The sequence below is a fragment of the Penicillium roqueforti genome (genome assembly GCF_015533775.1).
Source record: "Penicillium roqueforti strain LCP96 04111 chromosome Unknown scaffold_01, whole genome shotgun sequence".
In the NCBI taxonomy this organism is placed as follows: domain Eukaryota; kingdom Fungi; phylum Ascomycota; class Eurotiomycetes; order Eurotiales; family Aspergillaceae; genus Penicillium; species Penicillium roqueforti.
The window spans coordinates 3,335,117-3,353,432 of record NW_024067565.1 but is presented as its reverse complement, the minus strand read 5'-3'; the positions used below and the strand labels follow the sequence as shown (position 1 = coordinate 3,353,432).

Sequence of the window (18,316 nt, the reverse complement as noted above, 5' to 3'; positions counted from 1 at the left end):
GCAGACATCCCACTGATCTGCACAAAATGGCTTCAGTCGTAAAGGGCAGGGCTTCGCGCCGCTCTGCGCCCCGTCGGAGTTATGTCATTGAAGATACATCTGAATCAGAAGACCCCGGAAATGTAACACCAACACCCAATACGCACGATGACGATGACGATGACGAGGTCGAGGAGGAGTACACTCCAGTCCCTAAAAAAGCAAAGAGAGCATCGAGCAAGAGAATGACAATAGACCCCGTCACACCTTCTACTGTGCGCGCTGCTAGCAAGACCCAAGAAGCGCCAACAGATGATTCCGATGCGATGGACACCGACACCGACGCGATGGACATTGATGCGATGGATATAGACGAAGAAAATGATGAGAATGACGAGAGAGTTAGGATGGCGTCAATGGAAGTAGATCCAGAATCTCCTTCCAGTAAAGCGGCGTTGAAAAGAAAAAGTATGGCTCATCCCCGCAAGAGTCACGGCTCAATCACACTCAAGCCGGCACAGGGCTCACTTCCAACTCCAGAGCCATCCCAATCGCCAGAGCCTCGTGAAAGAGCGCACCGAGCAAGCGTGCCACCGTTGTCCGACATCACCGAATCTGCCGTGAATCAGTCGCCATCGAGACAATTGGAAGTGCCCACATCTCAAATTTCCATTATAAACCCGAACTCGACAGTCTTGGAGAGGCCTATGGACATTGTGGCCAAGTCTAGAACGCAGGCCCCTCAAGCGCCCGAGGAGCCCGCGGCGCCCAAGCCCCGGATGATTATTGAGAACCTTATTCTGACAAACTTCAAGAGTTACGCTGGGCAGCAGATCGTTGGACCGTTCCACGCCTCCTTTTCATCTGTCGTAGGACCGAACGGATCCGGAAAGTCCAACGTGATTGACTCCCTCCTGTTTGTATTTGGTTTCCGCGCCAGCAAGATGCGACAGGGCAAAATCTCTGCGCTGATTCATAACTCTGCTCAGTATCCCAACCTTGCATTTTGTGAAGTCGAGGTTCATTTCTCACAAGTCCTCGATTTGCCCGAAGGTGGCCAGGAAGTGGTCCCAGATTCCCAACTGATTGTTTCGCGACGAGCGTTCAAGAATAACACCAGCAAATATTACATGAACAAGAAAGAAACCAATTTCACCGCTGTGACGGCCTTCCTCCGCGATCGCGGAATTGATCTCGACCACAAGCGGTTCCTGATTTTGCAGGGTGAGGTCGAGTCGATCGCTCAGATGAAACCCAAAGCCTCCAACGAACACGACGAAGGCCTCTTAGAATACCTGGAAGATATTATTGGAACCTCCAAGTACAAGACACCTATCGATGAAGCGGCAACAGAGCTCGAAGCTCTCAACGACGTATGCGTGGAGAAGAACAACCGTGTCCAGCACGTGGAGAAGGAGAAGACGGCCTTGGAGGATAAGAAAAACAAAGCGTTGGCTTGCATACGTGAGGAGAACGAATTGGCACAGAAACAATCAGCGCTATATCAAATTTACATTGACGAGTGCAATGATAACGTTCGTGTTACGGAAGAGGCCATTCTCCAAATGCAGGAGCTACTCAACATGGAACTCGAGAAACACGAAGGAAACGAATCCGGTATCAAAGAGCTCGAAAAAGCCTACAAGAAGGGGGTTCGCCATTACGAGTCGATGGAGAAGGAGACTCAAGCCTTGCTCAAGGAGATGGCCAAGTACGACAAGGAGTCTGTCAAGTTTGAGGAGAAGAAGAAATTCTTGCTCGGCAAACAGAAAAAGTTAGAGAAAGCCATGCAGACCAGCCGCCTTGCTGCTTCTGAATGCCAGAGCCTGGTTGAGAAGTTTACCTACGACATTGAGAAGAAGACTGCCGAAACCACTCAATTCGAGAAGGAGATGGTGACAGAAGAGAAGGAACTGAATTCCATCCGCGAGGGGCTAAAAGGCAAGACGCAAGGCCTATCTGACCAGATTGCCGAGAAGCAAAAGTCTCTGGAGCCATGGAACGCGAAGATCAACGAGAAACAGTCCGCAGTTGCAGTAGCTCAGAGTGAGCTAGATATCTTGCGAGAGCGTGGTAATGCGGGCGCTGTCCTCCTCGAAGAAGCACAGGGCAAGGTTGTTACCATCGAAGAGAGTCTGCAAGCCAAACAAAACGAACTCGAAGAGCGACAAGCTCAAAAAGAGACCTTGGAGTCTGAAGTGGAGAAGCTCAAACACGACTTGAAGAAATACGCTGGTCGGGAGCCCGAGGTTCGTTCGCACGTCTCTAGTGCCCGTCAGAAAGCAGACGAGGCACGAGTCAGTCTCGCAAGCACACAAAACCGTGGAAGCGTCTTGACTGGGTTGATGCGTCTCAAGGAATCTGGCCGTATCGATGGTTTCCATGGCCGACTTGGTAATCTAGGCACAATTGACGAGAAGTACGATGTGGCTATTTCTACAGCTTGTCCTGCTCTCGATAACATGGTGGTGGAGACCGTGGAAGTCGGCCAGCAATGCATCGATTATTTGCGCAAGAACAACCTTGGTCGAGCGAACTTCATTCTTCTTGACCGTCTTCCTCGCCGCGACATGGCATCGATCTACACACCTGAAAGCGTTCCTCGTCTCTTTGATCTTGTCAAGCCGAAAGATCCCAAGTTCGCCCCAGCTTTCTATAGTGTGATGCAAAACACGCTGGTTGCTAAGGACTTGGAGCAGGCCAATCGTATTGCCTATGGTGCTCGCCGGTGGCGAGTAGTGACAGAAGATGGCCAGTTGATTGATGTGTCAGGAACAATGAGCGGTGGTGGTACCCGTGTTGCCCGAGGCGGTATGTCCTCAAAGCAAGTCGCAGACACCACAAAGGAGCACGTATCCCGCTTGGAATCCGATCTCGAGGAACTGGAAAGGAAATTCCAGGCTTTCCAGGAAAAGCAGCGACACGTGGAGTCTCAGATGAAGGAAAGATCGGAGGAAATCCCACGCTTAGAGACTAAGATCCAAAAGATTATGATCGAAATTGACAGCACCAAGCGCAGCCTTGCTGATGCCCAGCGACGCGTGAAAGAGCTGGGCGCACAGCACCAGCCATCTGATTTAGATGAAGCCCAGGTTGCTGCCCTCGAAAAACAGATTGCCAAAGCCCAAAAGCAGATCGCTCAACTCAATGACGAGAAGAGTGGCATTGAGGAAGAGATCCAGACCTTGCAGAGCAAGATCATGGAGGTCGGTGGTGTTCGGCTTCGCGGTCAAAAGGCGAAGGTAGATGGCCTGAAAGAGCAGATTGGCATGCTTGCTGAGGAGATTTCAAACGCGGAGGGGCAGCTGTCCAAGAACGACAAACTCATCAAGAAGCACTCCAAAGCCCGCGATATCTCAGAGAAGGAGATTGGTCAGATCGCAGAGGAGTTGGAAAAACTAGAAGAAGCTGTTGCCAACCAGACCAATGAATCTGCCGACTGGAGACAGAAGGCCGACGAAGCCCAGGAGGTAATTTACCCAAGATCCGCGAGTGTATTGAATTTGCTGCTGACCATCATTAGGCATTGGAGTCTAAAAAGGGCGAGCTGAAGGCCATGAAGGACGAGCTTGACGCAAAGGTGGCTGAGCTCAATGAGACAAGAGCTGCTGAAATCGAGATGCGAAATAAATTGGAAGAGAACCAGAAAGCCCTGGCTGAGAACCAAAAACGCAGTCGTTACTGGGAGGAGAAGCTTTCAAAGCTGACCGTCCAGAACATTAGCGATATTGGCGAAGAGCAGGAGCCTACTGAGCTTCAAATGTACACCAAGGATGAGCTAGAGGCCATGAACAAGGATTCCCTGAAAGCTGTCATTGCTGCTTTGGAGGAGAAAGTTCAAAACGCCTCTATCGATTTGTCAGTCATTGAGGAGTACCGCCGCCGAGCTGCCGAGCACGAATCACGCTCGGCCGATCTGACCAACGCTTTGACATCCCGAGACGGTGCCAAGGCACGCCTGGACGGTCTTCGATCTTCTCGCTTGAATGGATTCATGGAAGGATTTGGCATTATCTCTTTGCGCCTCAAAGAAATGTACCAGATGATCACCATGGGCGGTAACGCCGAGTTGGAGCTGGTCGACTCATTGGACCCCTTCTCGGAAGGCATCTTGTTCTCGGTAATGCCTCCTAAGAAGAGCTGGAAGAACATTAGCAACTTGTCTGGTGGAGAGAAGACCCTGTCCAGTTTGGCGCTGGTATTCGCTCTTCACCACTACAAGCCTACTCCGCTCTATGTCATGGACGAGATCGATGCTGCCCTGGACTTCCGAAACGTGAGTTGATCTTATACGAATTATGATGGACACGTATGCTAACTCTTGTTCTAAGGTTTCCATCGTCGCCTCGTATATCAAGGAACGAACGAAAAATGCCCAATTCATTGTCATTTCATTGAGAAACAATATGGTACGTGCCGTTGATGACCGCTTCAAGTTGACATAGCTAACATGTTGTCTAGTTTGAGCTTGCTGCCCGACTTGTCGGTGTCTATAAGGTTAACCACATGACCAAGAGTGTGACGATCGAGAACCGAGATTATATCACGGGTCGATAATGACTGGAGATGAAATACCGCGTTGTTATTTTGACTTTTCGGCCTCCTGCGTGGATGAATAGGGTTGTATGCTGTTTTTTTTTCTCGATGATATCATGGGTCGGGGAGTTTTGGATATTTTCCTTTTACATTCATGCTCGTGCACTTTGAAAATCAGAACTTGAGTACATCTGTGCATATATTGTCCACCCTTACTGGTGTTATAGCACTGGATTGGTCTTTACATAAACCCATCAATCTATATATATCTACCTCCGGTAATTCAATAACGATATTCTGCCCAGTAAGATTTCAGCAGAACCAGGAACATATGAAGGCAAGCGGTTGGGCCGGAAACGACGCTACACACCAAGCTTGTGGGCTATATTGAGATAATCTGCTGCGGCTTCAACTGTCGAGGGTTCCCGACTCCTGGAGGGCCACTATCGACGGTATTCGCGCCTATGACCACTCACTGTAACAGGATACCCCCCTTCCCTGCGACAAAGTCAAACGGAACCATCGGAGTACACCTAACCTAGTCTTGGCCAAAGACAAGAGCAACTTTCTAGAGCCTTCGGGAATTTGCTAGATCGGAAACCTAAATCCCAAAGTGAATCACTTTGGGATCGGATCTAATTAAGCGAGCTTCTATTGTGAAAAGATTAAGTCATCACCCAACCTTTTAGGTGTCGGAGGTATAAGCTGACAGCACTGTGGATGAATTTCATGAGTCCGAGCAATCATCCTTTGTACTCGAATTCACTCAAACATCAAAGATGCTGTTTTTATTGTCCCGTCCCAGAAGGAAATCCTCTGAGAAGACGGAATCCTCTGGGAAGACGGAATCCTCCCCTGAAATAAAATCGAGCCGTGAGCAAGTATCCAGAACAGTGGGGACTTTCTTGAAAGGTGATAAACTCTTTTGGGAAGAGCGTCTCGAACGAGATGGGGATATCAATATTCTCCAAAGATATCGCTTGCATCGATACTGGGAAGCAAACAGCCCTAATGCCACCTGCAGGCCTGGTTTTATCTCACATAAGCTTCTCTTTACAGAGGAAGATCTCCGGGAAGTTGTTCAAGAAGAGATATCTATTGAGGAGGGGCTTGACTCGCTCAAAGATGCCAAAGAGAGGCTTGATATTTTGAATGCTAAATACTGGCTCTTGGAGCAAATGTGGTGGCATTATCATTCCTGTCTGGAAGATGGGTATGAGCGAAATGCGTTTGAGCTATGGCGGTCCCATCCTAAATGGTATATGCATCGCGTCCTCGTTGAAGATTGTGCTGGCCGACAAGGATGCTGTGCTCGTGGATGTGGCTGTTGTCTTGACCGTAAGATCGATCCTACGCGGAGGCTTGGAGTTGGACATTGTACTCTCGAATGTGGATGTTGTCGGCGAGCTCGAGGCTTTGACGTCCCCGAAGAAGATAGGAGATTGTTGAAAGAACAACGCCGTGAAGACGTGAGCAAACTCACCAAGCACCGGATCACGCGAGTCTCAATATGGGGGCTTGTCGGTGATAGCTATGACAGCCCGTTTGATATGATTGACGCGCCACCGAGCTATGGGCAGATGGCAAAAGACACGGATTCGGCAACAAAGAGGGATTAACTCATCTGGTTCATTCGCTTCAATTTATGGATATTGCATCTTGCCCACTATATCATTGCTGTATCTTGATGAATGTACCCGACTAAGGAGGCTCGTACCTTCCCAATGAGAAATTGCAGCCTCGTACCTTCCTAGAAGCCATTGCTTGCCCTGTAGTCAATAAACCAAGTTCGTAGTCCATGTAAGAACTTCACGTTCATATCAATTCAAAACATACACATCCATGAACAAAATGTCTCTTTTAAGCCTTTTTTTGTTGTCTTTTTTTACCGTGGCCTAGGCTTGTAAGTTTGATCTCTTTTTTGGCATCTTTTTTGGCCTCTTTCTAACCCTTTTTTCTAGCCCCAGTGCCTCTCCAACCCCGCGCGGGCGAAGCGGCCGACCTCGTCCAACTCGTGGACGAGAAGGGACTTTCTTTCGGCTTAAAAGTCGTAGGGGTTGTGACGCTTGCCCCGGTCTTACGCCAGGTAGTCCTCTTGACATCTTAGTGGATCAAGTTCTGTACCAAGCGGTATGTCACTTGGTCGTTGTGTGGGATATGTAGGAATAATATGCTGATCTTTGGTTCTTTGATACAGCTGCTATAGAAAGGCGGATGATCGCGCTGTCGAGCTCGCTGCTGGGATCGCTGCCAATGCCAATGGCACTGTAGTATAAGCGGGCCAGTGAATTTGAGCCAGGAGGTGCTGTCGTGGGGAGTATAGGAGGAAGAGGAGGGGGGTGGGCCCTCATATAATTATGATATGATTATTGGTGAGGAGGGAGGGTTGGCCTCCATTGCATAACCAACCTGGCCAACTGTACATATCAACACCGGCCCAAAGCTCTCATCGTTATCACAAAGACTCGCATTCGCAGATGTATCTGCTTATATAGTCAATAAAGATGACCTCGTAGCAACCCGAGGAGTGCTGGCTTATGTATCAGAAGACTCGAAAAAAGTTTCCTGGAAGTTGAAACCACGCACAGTGAGCGAATAGATCGAGAGCCCATCTTCGCTCGATTGGTATAGCTCCGTGCTATTGGCTCTCAATTTATCCATGTCCCTCGTTCGATTGGCATCGATTAGTGACTCTATATCAATGATCGATGCTCTATCTGGTTTGAGGTCAATTTGTCGTGAACACGAATGTTGAAAGTTTGTAGAGTTCAGTATGGTCTTGGGTATCTTGAAGTTCCGCGGGTTTAAACCGATTAAATGCTTCGCTGCCACCCCAGCCATGATCAGTTTGACAAGAACTAGTTGAAAGCAGTCGCAAATTCCGAAGTCTGGTCGGTACGCACACCCAGGGGCCAGCGGTGTGATTGAAGTTCTTCTACCATGAAGGATGGTGAGCCCATAGAAATGAATATCAACAGCTACGTTGGTGCTGATACATATTCTTTCATGGTCAAGATAGCGGGCTTCGAGTTTGTAATATGTTACACCATAGCGCATGATCTCTTCGCCTATACCAGAGGTGCTGCGAGATAATTCAGAAAATAAATCTTACTATGCGTACGCGCCAATTAGAAGACGAGGGGACGACATGCTACTTACTCTATATTCTAGAAAATAGGCCTCATTCTGTTCAAGAAATGCTATAGTCAATCCAATCTGGTATCGTATGATTGGCGATATATGGTATAGTCATTTATCTGCTAGTAGTAGTACGGTATTCAGATCAAGGGGATAATTTGGACCAGGAGTTTTCAGCTATGCATGAAAGGAGCAGAGAGAGACCATGCAAGGCTTACTTTACAGCCGAAAGCCGAACGATAAATTTTATCTTTGCAACTACGTAGAATATCAACAACCCTACTATGTATCTAGGCCCTTGCTGACAATTCTAACCCGGTTACGGAGATGCATGTCTTATACATACATATCGATTGATCGTCATTCTGAGATCCCGGAACCACGACGATGAGAGAAGACAAGAGAATATACGGGTTGTGTGATCGGGTAGAGCTAGGAGTTCATGGCGCCCGAGTCGCTGTTTCTAGGTCGTATCCTTGAAACTGTCCATGCGAATGAGAGCGGGTACAACGTGCGGATTCTTGAGGTAATGGTAAGCATTGGGTGAAACCGGCTCCAACACGATAATGTCTTGACGAATGGTGGCACGATATGTATATGAGCTTGCGAAGGGCAGGTTCCGCCATCTCCCGGACACGTGTGGTTGGACAAGGATTATTAGGTCTTCGGGTGTATTATTAGAGTGGCTGGATAGTGTTTCAAGCTTGAGCCTGTTTGAGCTACTTACGATAGAACACAGGAACCAAGTATACTACAAGGGCAATTCGTTATCTAGGCTCTAGGGCTGTTTCTGGGCATTTATCCACGACATGGCCCGAATCGTCCGTTGATTTCCTTCCCCGCATGTCAGACTAACAAGACAAGACTCTTCATGGTGTGACATGCATATCTAGGCAAATGCATGTGGGTTTGCTGCAAGGCTGGGGACTCCGGCAGGTCGGCACGATATCCCCAATTTAGATCGGCTCTTGAAATTTCTTTACAAAACATACGGACCCTGGCGAGCGAGAACAGATCACCCATATGGAACATTTTGTTTACTTTTTACTACAAGTACCATCTACTACACCACCTCGTAGTCAATGAAAGTTCATTAACCATTACTACTAGAATACAAGACAGAATTAATTCCCACGTTTTTTGGCCTTTCCGCGCTTCCTAATCTCGATCAAGACCTTCTTCCACTTCCGCTTCGTTTTTTCTTGATCGGCTGTCTCGTTCAATTCATACTCTTTTCGCTTCATTTATTTGACCTAGGACGAATTGATGATACCAGCAATTGGGATATGCCGCCGAGGAGCATCATACCGGGCGTTGCGTGCCCCCATAATAGCATGTGTACGATCGAGTTCCCGCTGTAGCTGAAGAGCCAAAGTAGCCTGGGCCTCGGCACCCTTTGCAAGCTTTGCTAGCCCGTCTTTGAAGCGCTGAGTATTTGGGTCGGTTCGATTGAGACGATCGCTTATTCTTCGAATTTCCTCGGCGGTTTTTGGAGTGCTAAACTCGGTTTCTTGAGAGCTGACTGACGGGGTATCCGGTCGGGATAGATTATCACCATGTGGATTGGATGACTCTAATTCAGTAGGAAACAGATTAGGATTACGTTTCAGGAAACGTTTTAGCCAGTGGTCGCCGATTCTTGGGGGTTCTGTGGTAGGGTCGTTGTGGCCATCCTTCAGAATTGAATCGGCAGCGTCAGTTATTTGTCGACGAGTTATTGATGATCCGACCGCATGAAAGGAAGCAATGATTGCACATAAAGCCTTCTCCTGTGCAGAATTGAGCTTCCGACCATTGGGTTGTCGTTCAAAAAGCGATTTTCCACCTCTCCAGCGCCGACGAAGGCGGCCTTCGGGAACCGCGAATTCTCGTGCAGTCTTCCGAATATTAGGCTTGGATTGGTCTGAGAGAGAGTCCATGGCCAGCTGGATCTGCTGCTCTATATCCTTATTTGTTTTAGGCATGGTTGGTGGTGTGGCAGAGGATCATAGTAAAGATGTAAAATGTAGAAAGAATGTTCCATGTGGGTGACCTGTTTCATATGGGTCTCGCCTCCGAGGGTCAGTATGTTTTGTAAAGAACTTTCACCGGGACGGTTTATTACAAGAACGATGAAGGTCAGCAGCCAATCATGGCATCAAACAAGAACCGACTGCAACTAAATTCCAAGTTTGTGCTGTGCGAAAGAGAAGATCGCTGCTCTTTCCAGCCGCCAAGACCGACAGCCGCTTGACGTCAGAAGCGGGATAAGAGGAGGTTGGGGGTGCGCAGTCAAGAGGGGAAATGTGAGATTCTGGGTTGAATAAGACTTGAGGCTCTTGCGCTGGGTTTCCCTTTTTCTCTTTCTCATCTGCTGCATGGGTGATTTCGTCTCATTCATACCCACGTTTTTTTTTCGGGTGCTGGAGTCAAGATCGCATCGAGACCCACTGTACGGAGTACTGCATGCAATTGCCAGCCACCAGGGACTGGAACCTCAAATCCCACGATATCAGATCAAAAGCATTGCTAAATAGATAGTCCACAGGCTGCAGTTATGGTAAGCGCATACCTCGGTGATCCATGGTCGTTACTGAAGCTCTCTTCCATGGCTCACCCCAGTAACACCCGCGCGGGCCGAACAAAGAACCACGGATCGCAGAGTCTGGAATTCATAAAAGCTAATGACTCCGCTTCCCTAGGCTCCTATACACTCCATGCTCGAGACCCGGCAGTCAAGCGACGATAACTGCCCAAGCACAATCACCGGCGGTGGGATTGCGGGTATCGTTATCGGCTCGATCGCAGGGACCCTCCTGATCCTGTGGCTGTGGCGAATACTCCGACTTCCCGGCGTGTGGAAGAATGATGCGTCCGAGGTCGTCTACCAGGCCCCGGTTATTCGCAGCAGCACCAAGACCCGTGGACGGCGACATCGCCGTCGCCCGTCTGCGACTTATGTCGATTATGCCGAGAAGCCGGCTAGTGTACGCAGTTCACGCCGATATAGCGATCGCGATGATTTGCGCCGGCCGGCTAGGGTTTATAGGACGGAGGGGTGAATTAAGGTGCGGATTATACATGAGAGATGTGGAATTGCTGGTGTGGGGGAATTGATTTGGCCATTGGTCTCGAACATATCGATTGGGACTGGCGTTTGCTATTTTTGGGTGCTTTCTCGAAGGAATGGGTGGACAGGTTTGACGGAGCAATGTTGGTTATGAGACATGACAGCATACATGTGATTGCACGGTTTTACGACTTGACGAGAAATACTTGAAAAGGATTTGGTCTGTGCGTGTGATGCTTCTTTGTTTTGAATTGGGAATCCGATCTATGCTGTAGACGCCAGCCTTCCAAATCTATATCCCAGTGCATGGCGAGAATCTTTTTCAGCCCTTGTAATGCACATTCACATGTGGCGGATGTCCACGTAATCCAGTCGGACGACTTGCTGACGGGTACCTGAGTACTCCGTAGTGAGGGATTATTATGCCTTGGCCTGGCTCAGTAGGACTTGGCTACTTGGCTGTTTGTCACCGCCGAGCAGTGGCGTTCGATCGATCAGAACTCCCGAAGTTTCCCCTAAGGGAACTCTTCGCCAGCGAAGCAGACTCCATCCAACGGCGAACGAAAAACGCCGCAGCCGTGATCTCACCGTTTCGACGAATAAGAGTGGGAGGCGATCGTTCGGGAAAGTGCATTATCCCATTGTACATAATGAGCGGGTTTGCAGGTAAGAAGGTAAGACAGGGGAAAGGGCCCACAGGGGAGAAGAAAAAAAGAAAAAGAAAAACTGTTAGACATCTCCACTCATTGACGGGGCGGACTTGGCTTCTTAGTGGCTTTGTTTTTGGACCCCCTGAGCGGAGGTTGCTGGAATACTAGTTTGGTAGGTCGGAGGAACTGGAGGAACTCTGGAAATAAGTTGTTGTTACGCTGTTGTTATGATTTTGAAGTGTTGTTTTCAAGGGGCACATGCATGATGATCCATCTGTAGTCCAATCCTGGTCTTACCCCGTGGCGATTCTTATCAATTGGGCGTTTGATCTTCATTGCAGAAGTTTCCCCTCGAATGGCCAAGGCATGAGCTAAACAGCCAGTCTTGTTCTGCGTTTGAGCCAAGGGATTTCTGCGGCTAAAAATGGAAAATAACACACTACAACACAGTGTTGAATGTATCAACCTGTTATAGAATCCGGAGTATACACGTTGTCGTACTCCGTATTGTACCTGGCAATCCATGGGCCTGTTCGATCCAAGGTTATCGGGGTCCTTTACAGCCAATCGGTGGATGGTCAGCAGCCAATCAGAATCGCCCGCCTAAAAGTGGTTTTATCAGAAACCACTGGGCGAGCCCAAACAGGTTAGACGTCATGCACAGGGCCCCTGGAGCTTGACCTAACACGGCTAGCGCCATGCACAAAAACGGAACCCCTAGCCTAGACCGGCTAGCTAGTAAACTCAACCATAGTCTCTGCAGCCTTCCCCTTACGCCTCTCCAACGGTGCACAAAAATTATCAGGGCCCAAGACACCACTAGCCCATAATGTCCCGAGTCCACTCGACGCCTAAATTGGACTGTCGTGGCTGATTTCCCCCCGTTTCTCGATGTTCCTTCCTTCAACACACTGTTAGGATCTTGCTGGCAGACTGCCTTCCACTCATTACCGTGCACTTGCACATCCACTCTTTATCGAATCTCGAGTAGTCTCGAGTCCATTCCTTTTTTTGGACAGTCTCACAGCAGAACCCTGACCAATCCTCTATATACATCAACCCACCATGTTCCTCTCCCGCATTGCCGTTCTGGCAGCTTTGGCTAGCTACGCCACCGCTCAAACATCGACTGACTGTGACCCAACGAAGAAGACATGTCCTGCGGATCCCGCCTTGGGCACCGAACACACATGGGACTTCAACACAACCTTGGACGAAAAGGTCTGGTCTATGACGACCGGAACATACGTGTACGGTGACGACGGAGCCAATTTCACTCTCTCCAAGGAAGGAGAGTCCACGCTCCTACAGTCGACCTTCTATATATTCTTCGGTGTCGTCGAATCTCACGTCAAGATGGCCAAGGGCGGAGGTCTAGTCAGCAGTGTAGTCTTGGAGTCCGACGATCTAGATGAGATTGATTGGGAATGGGTGGGATACAACACTAGCGAAGTGCAGTCCAACTTCTTTGGCAAGGGTAACGATAGCACCTTCGATCGTGGCGGATTTCACTATGTGCCGAACGCGGACACAGAGTTCCATAACTACACCACATACTGGGCGAAGGATAAACTGCAATGGTGGATTGATGGCGAGATGGTTCGCGAACTCGAATACTCCGAGAAGTCCACCCTGTACGGCAAAAACTACCCACAGACACCCTGCCGTGTCCAATTCAGTCTCTGGCCTGCTGGTCAGAAAAGCGCAGCGCAGGGTACTATCGAGTGGGCTGGTGGCCTTGTCGACTGGGATTCCGCGCCTTTCACTATGACCCTTGGCAAGTTGCGTGTGAAGGATTTCCACACTGGCAAGGAGTACACCTACGGGGACCAGACAGGTTCATGGGAGAGCATCAAAGTGGTGGAGTAAGTGTGCCCAATCTAGAGCCAATCAGGATATCACTAATGAGATGCAACAGCGGAAACTCCACCGTACTGACCGAACTGAACAAGCCCGAGGCCAAGTCTCTATCAGAAAAATGGGATGATCTCGGCGAGGGAGCTCACATTGGAGTCTACGTTGGCGCCGCCGCCGCCGGTGCCATTGGTATCGCAGCGCTGCTGTTCTTATGCCTGCGCCAGCGCCGCAAGGGCCGTCTCGAGAACGCATTAGGCAACAACCCGGTTCCTCTTAACCGCGATGAGATGCAGAACTTCCAGAAAGACTGGAGGCAGAGCGAGTGGAAGTTGAACGGTGGTTATCAGCAGGTCCACAACTAGCCGGCTTGTCAGCCGCACTAGTGACCCCACGAACCTGCGTTTGGACCTGTATAATGAATAGTTCCGTGATTCTTCTTCCTTTCGGTCGGCGCCATGTCCGGTCTCACAGATTGTCGCTATGACATGAATCTTGGGCATCTGTGGTTGCTGAAGGAGCCGGAATAATGTCCCTTTTCTTTTCGTCCCGGCTTTCCGGCTTACCGTCGTTTTTTCCTACTGTCGCTTGCCTCTGTCTCGCGTCCGCTCCATTCTGTTGATATCCCCTTTTGATCCTTGAATCCCAATTCCCTTCGTTGGCGTTGTTTAGGCCGCCTTTTGCTTTGCAATATGCTTCTCCATTCATGTAAATATATTGCCATACAAACCCTTTCTTTCAATTCTCTTACCCCTTGATCTTGGTGAGTGGAAAGTAGCCCAGTCTAGTATCTTATTAGTACCCAGTATTTGCACCATCTACATTCTGGAAGCAAGACGGATTCAAACGGAGTACATTTTTATCTTATATAGCCAAGACGTGGGCCCAACACCAGAGTCGGGGCGATAATGGGCCGGACCCAGTTAGATAAGACCCAAGAGGGATATTCCCGCGAGGCGACTCTCTAAACAGTCTAAGCATGTGGATATAGTGGATTCGGCTGTGCGGATGTGCCTTTATACAATGCCGTGTCTTCGGGATTCGTGTCAAATCCGACAGGCGGTGGACGAGTTCTCGGCACAGCCGATTAATACACGGCGATCGTGATTGGGCTTCGACCGATGCCCCGTCATAGATCCGGGCATTGCGACGCGGATGAAACAAATGAATTGCAACATAAATGAAGTTATGTAATTTGTGCAGCGATCCCATATGCAAGATGAACGCTGTTATGAGCACACTAAAAAAGGAACCGAGGCTTGACAGTCGGTGAGGTCACACTTTTTCGTTTATAACCCTTTGCAATTCCTCCTGAGTTCAGGATTTAATCTCCCAAGCTTGGTTTAATTCTTCATCCTATTGCATCTGCAGCTCCAAGGGTCATTTCGACATAAGTGTACAGCGGCTGACCGGATTACGACCTCGACCAGGTACCCCGCCATTGCTCCCTTACATCATTACGTATTCCAAATTGTGACACGACACCAACTATTGAAATTGATCAAACTCCCCAATTGAACGGCGGACTTTATACGCCATGGCTTCAGTCAAAGAGGTCCCGATTCCGGGCCCCAGGGGTGTCCCATTCTTGGGAAACATCTACGACATCGAGTCCGAGGTGCCTGTGAACAGCTTCGAGCAGATGGCCGATAACTATGGTATGGAGATCTGCACGGTCAGGGACGTATAGTGTGAACATCATGGGCTAATTCTTGTGCTTCTCACTTTCAGGCCCCATCTTTCGATTAACCATCTTTGGCAAACCGCGAGTATTCGTGAGCTCCCACGAGCTAGTAGATGAAGTCTGCGATGAGGAACGTTTCGGCAAAATGGTCTCCGCTGGTCTGCATGAAATTCGCAACGGTGTCAACGACGGTCTCTTCACCGCAAACTATCCCGGCGAAGAGAACTGGGCGGTTGCCCATCGCATTCTTGTTCCTGCTTTTGGTCCGTTGATGATTCGCGGGATGTTCGATGGTGGGTATCCCTTTTCTGTCGGGTCAGAGCTATGCGGCACGCAGGCAGACGAACGAGTTTGGCTAACTTGCTTTCAGAGATGTATGATATTGCAACTCAACTGGTTATGAAATGGGCTCGGGCTGGCCCTACCGTTCCTATCCAGGTTACGGATGACTTCACTCGCTTGACACTGGATACGATTGCTCTTTGCGCTATGGGCACTCGCTTCAACTCGTTCTACCATGATGAAATGCACCCATTTGTCGAGGCAATGGTTGGTTTGCTCTTAGGTTCTGGACATCGCAGTCTTCGCCCTGCTTTGCTCAACAGTCTGCCTACTTCGGAGAACAACAAGTACTGGAGTGATATCGAGTATCTGCGCAACCTATCTCAGGAATTGGTCGATGCGCGGAAGGAGAACCCCGTTGACAAGAAGGATCTTCTCAATGCGCTTATCCTGGGTCGGGACCCGCAGACTGGCAAGGGTATGACAGATGCGTCGATTGTGGACAACATGATCACGTTCCTCATCGCTGGTAAGTGAATCCTCCAACGGACGCAATATTTCAGCCCTGACTTTCTTAGGCCACGAGACCACCTCTGGCATGCTGTCATTCCTGTTCTACTATCTTCTCAAGAACCCGAGCGCATACAGAAAGGCTCAAGAGGAAGTCGACAGTGTTATTGGTAAACGCAAGATCACCGTCGATGACATGTCCAAGCTGCCATACATCAACGCTGTCATGCGCGAGACGCTGCGTCTGAAGCCAACAGCCCCGATGATTGCCTTACACGCCCACCCCGAGAAGAACCACGAAGATCCTGTTACACTTGGAGGTGGTAAATATGTGCTCAATAAGGATGAGGTCATCGCTATTATGCTTACCAAAATGCATCGCGACCCCAAGGTCTACGGCCCCGACGCCGAGGAGTTCAGACCAGAGCGGATGCTCGATGAGAACTTCGACAAGCTGCCCAAGAACGCGTGGAAGCCATTTGGAAACGGCATGCGCGGCTGTATTGGACGGCCGTTCGCATGGCAAGAGGCTCTCCTTGTGGTTGCGATTTTGCTGCAGAACTTCAACTTCCAGATGGATAACCCCAGCTATGATCTCCGCATCAAGCAGACACTTACCATCAAGCCCAAGGACTTCCACATGAAGGCAACCCTGAGAGATGGACTTGACCCCACGCAACTCAGCGTTAAACTCAGCGGCTCTGCTGTTGTGCCCCCAGAGACTGGCGCTGGCAGCCGGGATCGCAAGCCCAAGGTCGCCGCACACGCGGATGGTAAGCTGAAGCCAATGCACGTGTTCTATGGCAGCAACACGGGAACCTGCGAGGCGTTCGCTCGCAGGTTGGCGGATGATGCCACTGCCTACGGGTACGCTGCGCAGACAAGTTCTTTGGACTCAGCCATGCAGAATATCCCCAAGGGCGAGCCTGTGGTCTTCATCTCAGCTTCTTATGAAGGACAGCCTCCGGATAACGCGGCTCACTTCTTCCAGTGGATCAGTGGGCTGAAGGGCAGCGAGTTGGAAGGTGTCAACTACGCAGTGTTCGGCTGTGGCCATCATGATTGGTCGTCCACCTTCTACCGTATTCCCAAGGCCATCGACCAAATCGCCAAGGACAACGGGGCTAACCAGCTTTGTGAGATTGGTCTTGCCGACGCAGCAAACTCAGACATGTTCACCGATTTCGACGGCTGGGGCGAGACCTCATTCTGGCCGGCCGTGATGGCTAAATTCGGTGGAGCTACCCCTGAAAACGCAGCCAAGTCGAAGTCTTCCTTGCAGGTCGAAGTGAGCTCGGGTTTGCGTGCATCCACACTGGGTCTCCAGCTCGAAGAGGGCTTTGTCATTGAAAACGAGCTCCTTACGCCACCCGGAGCCCCAGCCAAACGCGTGGTCAAGTTCAAGCTGCCAACGGACATGACCTACCAGTGTGGTGATTACCTCGCTGTGCTACCTGTCAACCCAAGCTCAATCGTCCGCCGCGCGATCCGCCGCTTCGACCTCCCCTGGGATGCCGTGATTAAAATCCAAAAGCCCTCAGGCTCAACAGCTTCCCCCTCGATCCCCATCGACACGCCCATTTCCGCCTTCGAGCTCCTATCCACCTACATCGAGCTATCCCAACCCGCTTCGAAGCGCGATCTCAATGTCCTCGCCGATGCCGCAATTGCGGATGCAGAACTCCAGGCCGAATTGCGCTATCTCGCCTCCAGCCCCAGCCGCTTCACCGAAGAAATCGTCAAGAAGCGCGTCAGCGCGCTGGATCTTCTCACCCGTTATCCCTCAATCAAGATTTCCCTCGGCGATTTCCTCGCAATGCTGCCACCCATGCGCGTGCGACAGTACTCCATCTCCTCGTCGCCGCTAGTCGACCCATCCGAATGCTCGATTACCTTCAGCGTCCTCAGCGCTCCAGCACTCGCCAACCCCACCCCAGAAAGCAACGAAAACCTCTACCTAGGCGTCGCATCAAACTACCTTTCCGAGCTCCAAGCCGGCGAACGCGCACACATCACCGTCCGCCCCTCGCACTCCGGCTTCAAGCCGCCGATTGATCTCGAAACACCGATGATCATGGCCTGCGCTGGCAGCGGGCTCGCACCGTTCCGCGGATTCGTCATGGACCGCGCGGAGAAGATCCGCGGCCGTCGCAGCTCGCCTGACTCGGATGAGCTGCATGAGAACGTGGCTGTGAAGCCCGCCAAGGCAGTGCTGTACATCGGCTGCCGCACCCAGGGCCTGGACGATATCCACGCTGCTGAACTTGCCGAGTGGGCTGCGCTGGGCGCTGTCGATGTCCGCTGGGCGTACAGTCGTCCTGCCGATGGAAGCAAGGGACAGCATGTCCAGGATGTCATGCTCGAGGACCGTGAAGAGCTGGTGAAGCTGTTTGAAGAAGGCGCGAGAATCTATGTGTGCGGTAGCACTGGGGTTGGTGCTGGTATCCGCCAGGCTTGCAAGGATATGTATCTCGAGAGGCGTCGTGCTGTGCACGCCGAGCTTAAGGCCAAGGGAGAGACTCCGCCTGGTGCTGAGCTTGGGGAGGATGAGGCTGCTGAGAAGTTCTTTGATAATTTGCGGACGAAGGAGCGGTATGCTACCGATGTGTTTACTTAGTTTAGCGGCTTTTGCAC

General features: G+C 50.3%; 6 protein-coding genes across 6 annotated transcripts; 5 read left to right on the top strand and 1 right to left on the bottom strand.

The window, feature by feature from the left end:
* Positions 1-26: 26 nt before the first annotated feature.
* Positions 27-4,536, top strand: smc4 (condensin subunit SMC4; the record flags this gene model as incomplete). The annotated part of the gene is made up of 5 exons (XM_039068623.1): positions 27-447; positions 520-3,449; positions 3,503-4,255; positions 4,311-4,388; positions 4,441-4,536. 5 exons carry the CDS (start codon positions 27-29, stop codon positions 4,534-4,536), a joined length of 4,278 nt encoding a protein of 1,425 aa, XP_038932856.1.
* A 758-nt stretch (positions 4,537-5,294) lies between these two features.
* On the top strand, positions 5,295-6,791 carry LCP9604111_307 (uncharacterized protein; the record flags this gene model as incomplete). The annotated part of the gene is made up of 4 exons (XM_039068622.1): positions 5,295-5,427; positions 6,477-6,565; positions 6,623-6,645; positions 6,713-6,791. The coding sequence occupies 4 exons, from the start codon at positions 5,295-5,297 to the stop codon at positions 6,789-6,791; spliced, it is 324 nt and encodes a 107-aa protein (XP_038932855.1).
* Positions 6,792-8,906: 2,115 nt separating this feature from the next.
* LCP9604111_306 (DNA-binding domain-containing protein) lies at positions 8,907-9,617 on the bottom strand (the record flags this gene model as incomplete). Its single annotated transcript, XM_039068621.1, has 1 exon — positions 8,907-9,617. The coding sequence occupies one exon, from the start codon at positions 9,615-9,617 to the stop codon at positions 8,907-8,909; it is 711 nt and encodes a 236-aa protein (XP_038932854.1).
* A 572-nt stretch (positions 9,618-10,189) lies between these two features.
* LCP9604111_305 (uncharacterized protein) lies at positions 10,190-10,694 on the top strand (the record flags this gene model as incomplete). The annotated part of the gene is made up of 2 exons (XM_039068620.1): positions 10,190-10,192; positions 10,335-10,694. 2 exons carry the CDS (start codon positions 10,190-10,192, stop codon positions 10,692-10,694), a joined length of 363 nt encoding a protein of 120 aa, XP_038932853.1.
* A 1,723-nt stretch (positions 10,695-12,417) lies between these two features.
* On the top strand, positions 12,418-13,571 carry LCP9604111_304 (glycoside hydrolase family 16 protein; the record flags this gene model as incomplete). The annotated part of the gene is made up of 2 exons (XM_039068619.1): positions 12,418-13,217; positions 13,271-13,571. 2 exons carry the CDS (start codon positions 12,418-12,420, stop codon positions 13,569-13,571), a joined length of 1,101 nt encoding a protein of 366 aa, XP_038932852.1.
* Positions 13,572-14,743: 1,172 nt separating this feature from the next.
* Positions 14,744-18,299, top strand: LCP9604111_303 (bifunctional cytochrome P450/NADPH--P450 reductase; the record flags this gene model as incomplete). The annotated part of the gene is made up of 4 exons (XM_039068618.1): positions 14,744-14,864; positions 14,938-15,183; positions 15,261-15,701; positions 15,751-18,299. 4 exons carry the CDS (start codon positions 14,744-14,746, stop codon positions 18,297-18,299), a joined length of 3,357 nt encoding a protein of 1,118 aa, XP_038932851.1.
* Between the last annotated feature and the right edge of the window lie 17 nt (positions 18,300-18,316).